Here is a 6,351-nt window from a genome sequence, read left to right on the forward strand (position 1 = left end):
AAAAAAAAAAAAAGAGAGAACATGTGTGTAGAGGGCCCAGCCCAGTGCGCAGCTCCCTGTGAGCGCTCAGAGCGCGGGGCAGCCGGCGGCGGACGTCGAGGGGCGGAGCTGCCCGTCAGCTCCCGAGTCTGCCTCCGGGCGCCCTCGGCTTGGCTCCAGACCTGACCCGGCTGTGTTTACGTCCTCAGGAGTCTGCGGACGCTGCCTCCCCAGCTCTGTCTCTGGCTGAACTGAGGACGGCGTGCAGTGACAGCGAGCTGGCCGCGGAGTTCACCAACGCCATCCGTCGGTAAGCGCCCTGCTCACAGCCCCGCCGGGGAGTTTATTCCAGGAGTGACGGCTGGGTGCCAGGTTCTCCCCGCGTGCTCCTCGTGGAGCATTACAGGCTGCTTGGGAAGGAGGAGGCGCCCATACGGGCTTCTTTGGCCCAGACCTGGAGGCCAGAAAGGGGAATGATGGGGAGAATATATACAGTCATTTCACCTGCTGGTAGAAGAGGCCTCTTTCTGTACTTTTTGGTTGTGGTGTGGCATTGGCTAGAACCTCAGGACTGTGTTAAATGGTGAGGAACAAATCAGGCATCTTTTCATATCACTGGGATGGAATATTGCAAGTAAATTTTGTTGGATCTTTAGGGAATTTTTAACAATTTCTTTGGCTGCTTTATACGTGTATCGTATTTCTCAAATATAAAGGTAATTAAGTTGACTGAAGGAAAGAAAAAAAAAAAACAGGCATCTTTATCTTGTTTCTAGCTTCAGTGAGAATGCCTCCCTCCCCATCTCTGGCTCTTTCCAATCAGACGGCCTCATTGTTGATTCACTGCTGGACGTTTTTCCTCTATTGCTGCTGTTTCTTTCCCTCTATTCTTTCTCTCTGGATCTGTCTTCCATATTCCTAACTTTTCATACTCTCGCCACCCTTCTGCACTCTGTTCTAGAGGAGGGCTGTCCAGTCAAAAGGTAATGCAAACCACGCCTGATGTCCTAAATGTTCTAGGAACCACATTTAAAAAGTAAAAAGAAACAGGTAAAGTCCACTTTAATAACATTTCATTTCACTCATTGTATCCAAAATATCATTCCAAAATATAAATCGATATTTTTAAAAGATATTATGAGATCTTATTTTCTTTTCTTTTTTTTTTTTTTTTTTACTAAATGTTCAAAATCTACTGTAAATCTAGTAAATTTATACTTACAGCACATCTCAGATTCAAACCAGTCAACATTTCCAGTGCTCAGTGGCTCACGTGGCCATGACTGCCTGATCGGATAGTGCAGTTCTGGGGAGGTTCTGCAGCTGTTTTCCAGCTCAGTCATTTATTCCTTAGCTAGAGCCATCATGGTGTTTGGATGATGTGTTGAGTTTATTTTGGTGATGAAACCTATCATCTCTTGTGTCATGATATGATATCTTCTTGCGTCTCCCTGAGGATATTTATTATACTTATTCTGAAATGTTATTTTGTCTACTGTATTAACTTTCCTCACATGTGAGTTTTTAAGGTCGAGTTTTGTGACTCACTCTTGGCTTTGGCTCACAAGCTTGCCTTCTGGGCTTTCTATTCCTCCCGGCTGACAACGGGTCTCTAGGCCGCATATCTGACCCAAGCGTCTGGTCCCCTCCGGTTCTAATGGCCAGCACCTCTCACTGAAGCACCTCTGAATCCCGTTCTTCCTTTTGTAGCAGCTTGCTTCTGTGTGCATTTTGAGTTGTGGTTTCCTTTTTCAAGAAGAATAAAAATCTTCCTTTCCTTTTTTAAGATTCCTCAGGGTTTCTGGCAGACGAAGGGCACTCCTTAGTTTCCATCGTGCTTGAGGATTTTTTTAAAAATACATTTGCCATCGTTTCTGGGGATTTGGGGTAGGAGGGGAAGGCTACAGTGTGTGCTCAGGCTGCTGTCTTGGTCCAGCCAGGGCTGTTTATCTTATAGTGTAGCCTCCAGGCTGAGGGTGGATTGCAGGCTGCCATGTGGGGAACCTCACTACCCTCCTGATTTACTCACTGCCACATTTTGTCTTTCCTTCCAAGTTGTAATAGCTCAGTTTTTACATTGCCAGTGCCTCTGGCCATGTGGTTAAATGGTAATCGCTTTGCTTGAGGCAGGAAGAGAGATGCTGCAGGGAAAATGCCCTCAGCTAATCCTAATGACGTGATTGCGCCAGAAATTCGGGATGCAAACCACCCCCTGCTGCCAACAGGGAGCCATTTGGATATTGTATCTGTAAGCTAAGCCCCTGCACTCTTCAAGTTCCCCGAACCTCAGAGGCCTTCGCTGGCACAAGCAGGATGCAGGTTCTGCTGACTAAACATAAAGGGATTTCATTTGTTCTGTCAGTCACAATGGATTTCCAATATCCAGCCTTAAGTTGCTTAGCATGGATTTCTAATCAAGCCCCAGATATATGGAGCCAAGAAAGAACCCACAGGGCTACAGGAAAAAGGAAAATAACATAATTATACTGTAAATATAGCTTAGAAAGTGGAATCGTCATTTCATGAGGATATATGATACAGACACCTAAAGGCTGAGGTTTGGGGATGTTTTTATTTTTAAAAATCAAGTGGAAAAAAAAAAAAATCAAGTGGAAACTACCACCTTCTTTGAAGGTATTAAATCACCGCCACACTAGTGGTTGAGTCCGTTGAGGGAACCTTCCCAGAATTTTCAGACATATTCCTACCTTGGAAAAGGATGGTTCCAAACACCGAAGCTGTGGGCCAGGGGAACCAGACTGAGAAGAGCAGGTGTGGAGAGGGGGATGGAGCAGAGGCTAGGCATGGACTTTTCTGGAGGACAGCCCCTGGGAAGGTGCCTTGTGACATTCCAGTCACTGGTCCTAGGTTCCTGCCCTGTCCCAGCCTAGTCTCTGCAACACCTAGCGGGGCTGCAGCCTCCGTCGGGCCCCTGCCCTGCGACCCTGCTCTCTCGGTGTGTCTGCTCCCAACCTTCTTCTGTTTGGAACAAAACCAGGCCTCCATGCAATCACACATTTACCGGCTACCTCCCATCTGGTCTGATTTCATTCCCTCCACTTCCATGGACGTTTATTGTAGTTTATTGGCTCCGGGGTTGCCATAAAACCCCATCTGGATGACCACGTTTCCAAGTCTTGCACATGAGTTTTTTTGTTATCAGGGCACCTTGTCTTTGCTGTTGTCTGCATAGGCTGCGTGCTACAAAACCCTTCTCCATCCCAGATCCCTCTCTTGCTTGTGGTCCTAGTAAAATTTAACCGAACCACCAAAGAAGTAAACTATACAAATGCGGTTAAGGAGAGGGAATTTCCAGAAATGAGTTTTCTTTGTATTTCACGTGGTATTCATGTAGCGTGCCTGCGGGAGCCGAGCACAGCTGAGAGGAGCAGACTGTTCCATCTTCCCCATACTTAGAAAGCAGCGAGGGGCAGGTGGTGCTCTCCATATGATGCGGGAAGAGGCAGGGGCGGGGCGGGGGCGCGGGAGGGGGGAAACCAGCACTGCAAGGCCCAGAGGTTTCCCAAGGTCACACAGTGAGGCAGCGGGGAAATCGCAGGCCCCCCCCCCCCCCCCGAAGGCTGGGGACACGTGAAGGGCTGGTGGTGAGGGCGGACTTCCTCAGATGCACAGAGCCCAGGTCGTTGCGGTTAAAAGGTAAGGATGCTGTGCCCCTCAGTGCTGAGGGACAGGGAGGAGTCAGGAAAGGGCTGTGACGCGGTGAGCAGCAGCATGTAGCATCACCTCAGATGATTCCACACCCCTGTCCCTGGGCCCCGAGGCAGGGCAGGACCAGCTCCAGCTCCCACCCAGGCACCGCAGAGGTCGGCCGCCCTGTCCCTGCAGGAGGCTGTGCTCATTTAGTCACAGGCCCACCAGGGGCTCTGCTGAGCGCTTCGGGGCACTGGCAGCTGCCACCTGTGCCTGCAAGTGCCAGATGGTTCTATAAAACGCTAAGTGAAGGCAATCAGCAAATCACAGCGGCCGCTCTGTCCAGGGACAGGATGCACCCGACTCATCAGCAGAGAAGGGGCACTTAGACTTCCTTTCATCTCTCTGATGAGTTACAGGCGAGCCGCTGCTGCCGGGAGAGGGCTGTGTGTCAGATCCCTGTAGGGAGATATCGGGGGCAGGTGGGCCCCGACTGGTTAGGGTGGTCACAAGAGGCCAGATCTGGAGGACGTGGATGTGCCCCTGTGGGGAGTGGAGCTGGGCCATCCAGGAAGATACACAAGACGGCGTCTCGGAGTTCAAAGAGACGGAGTGGGAACTCCCCGGTCAGCCCTGGCCCGTGGGCCTCCACCGCTGGGTGAATTACTCCTAATGGTAGGGACTCCAGATGACACATGAACCTGCAGCGCTGACACAAAAGCCAAGCAAAGAACATGTTTCAAAGCGAGGAAGCGACCACTTCAGGTTGGGGTGGGTTAAGAAGGGGAAAGGCAAGAAGTGAAGACAGCTGGTGGGAGAAGGTCGCTGTGCAGAGAGGGAGCTCTGGGGGAACTCTCTCTAAGAAGGAGCCCCCGGAGCGCATCTGTGTGCGCCTGAGGATGACCCGCCAAGAGGGGGCCCTCTCAGGGTCACAGAGTAACTTTACAGGATGCAGACCTGATGGTACCCTCACACTCGTGTTCCTCTGCTGTGTAACAAAGTACCACAAGCTTTGCAGCTTAAACAATGCCCATTCATTAGCTCAGTTTCTGTGGGTCAGCAGGGCACAGCATGACTGGCTTCTCTGCTTAGGGTCTTACAAGGCTGCAGTCAAGGTGTCATCCAGGGCCCTGTTCTCATCTGGAGGCTCTTGGGAGGAATCTGCTTCGAAGCTCGTTCTGCCTGTTGGCAGAAGTCAGCTCCTGGCGGTTGTAGGGCTGACATCCCATTTTCTTGGGGCTCTTGGCCAGGGGTAACTCCTAGAGGCCTCTAGAACTCCTCCTGCACAGACTTTCCTGGTCCTCAAAGCAGCAAACACCTCCCTCTTATCACATCCCTTCCCTGCTTCAAATCTCTTTCCAGAAAGAGCCCAGTCCTTTTTAAGGGCTCACCTAAGTCCGCCAGGTCTACCCAGAATCATCTAATCCTAAGATCAGCTCTTTGGGACTTTAATTACATCTGCAGAATTCCCTCACAGCAGCACCTGGATGACTGAATAACTTGGGAGGTGTGTGTATCCTAAGGGCCCAAAATCTCGGAGGCCATTTTAGAGCTCTGCCTACCACACCTCATTACCTAAGACCTTCCAGTGACTCCGGCTGTCTGTGTCCAAGCTCCTTCGCAAGTGTGTGATCTGACGCCTGCCTGCTTCTCCACCCTCGCCCTATCACATGCCCCCTCCCACCCTGAGCCACACCAGGCCGCCCGCCCTCTCTGTGCCTCTGGGGCTTCAGTGCTGCTGCTACCTCTGACCTCACACCACCAAAGCCCACGTCCCAGGCACTCACAGCACTGTGCCTCTTCCCTGTCTATAAAATTTGTTTATTTTTTGGTTCTTGTGAGCCCTGATTCCGTTCTATCAGAGAACACATCACTGCTTTGTTTCTTATGTGCCTGCCTCTCCTTCCCCTGCTTCACCCTCCTCTGCCTGCAGGAGAGACCCTTGGAGGGGGGCAGGGGTCATGACTTACCCAGCTGTACGACTCTGGTGACTTTGTTCCTTCTAAATGATCCCTCAGTGATCTCAGCCGCACTTCTCTCTGCCCACTGGACCTCTCCCCCGAATATCAGGCTAGAGCCTTAAAACACACCATGTCTTCAGGCTTCCCTGGTGGCGCAGTGGTTGAGAGTCCGCCTGCCGATGCAGGGGACACGGGTTCGTGCCCCGCTCCGGGAAGATCCCACGTGCCGCGGAGCGGCTGGGCCTGCGCGTCCGGAGCCTGCGCTCCGCGGCAGGAGAGGCCACGGCCGTGAGAGGCCCGCGTACCGCAAAAAAAAAACAAACAAAAAAAAGACACACCATGTCTAAAACCGAAATTATAATCCCGTTTCCTCCTGCCCTTTGAAATTGGCCTCTTTTTCAGAATTCCTATTTATATTAAAAAAAAGTAAATTCTTCTAGTGATCCAGGATTATAATTTTGAAGTCTCCTATCTCTGTCTCTTGTCTGCAGATTGTAATGTTTTTTTTCCATTAAAATCCCATCCATCGCATGCCATTTGCATTGCCTTCTCCTGAGTTTAGCCCTCAATCCCTCAGAACTCAGTAGCATCCCGATGGGTCATTCTGCCATTAGTCTCACCTTGTGTTCTGCCACCAAAAATACCTTAAAACACACTTCTGATCATGCTGCTCTGCAGATACACCTTCAGTGGCTTGGCCTGCAAGATCATCTGTAGGTCCCTAACTTAACTTCCTAGCCCATATTTCAAATGTTTCCCT

At 50.7% G+C, this 6,351-nt stretch overlaps 1 protein-coding gene across 2 annotated transcripts in view; it reads left to right on the forward strand.

Annotated features, from left to right (window-relative positions):
• MCC (MCC regulator of Wnt signaling pathway) overlaps positions 1-6,351 on the forward strand; it is a 447,124-nt gene that overhangs the window by 429,372 nt on the left and 11,401 nt on the right. For both annotated transcript variants that reach the window (XM_007451192.1, XM_007451193.1), the window contains one exon: positions 189-289. In XM_007451192.1, the coding sequence (XP_007451254.1) occupies positions 189-289 (101 nt within the window). The remainder of the gene's footprint in view (positions 1-188; positions 290-6,351) is intronic.

The sequence above is a fragment of the Lipotes vexillifer genome, unplaced genomic scaffold (assembly GCF_000442215.2).
Source record: "Lipotes vexillifer unplaced genomic scaffold, Lipotes_vexillifer_v1.1 scaffold91, whole genome shotgun sequence".
Lineage (NCBI taxonomy): Eukaryota > Metazoa > Chordata > Mammalia > Artiodactyla > Lipotidae > Lipotes > Lipotes vexillifer.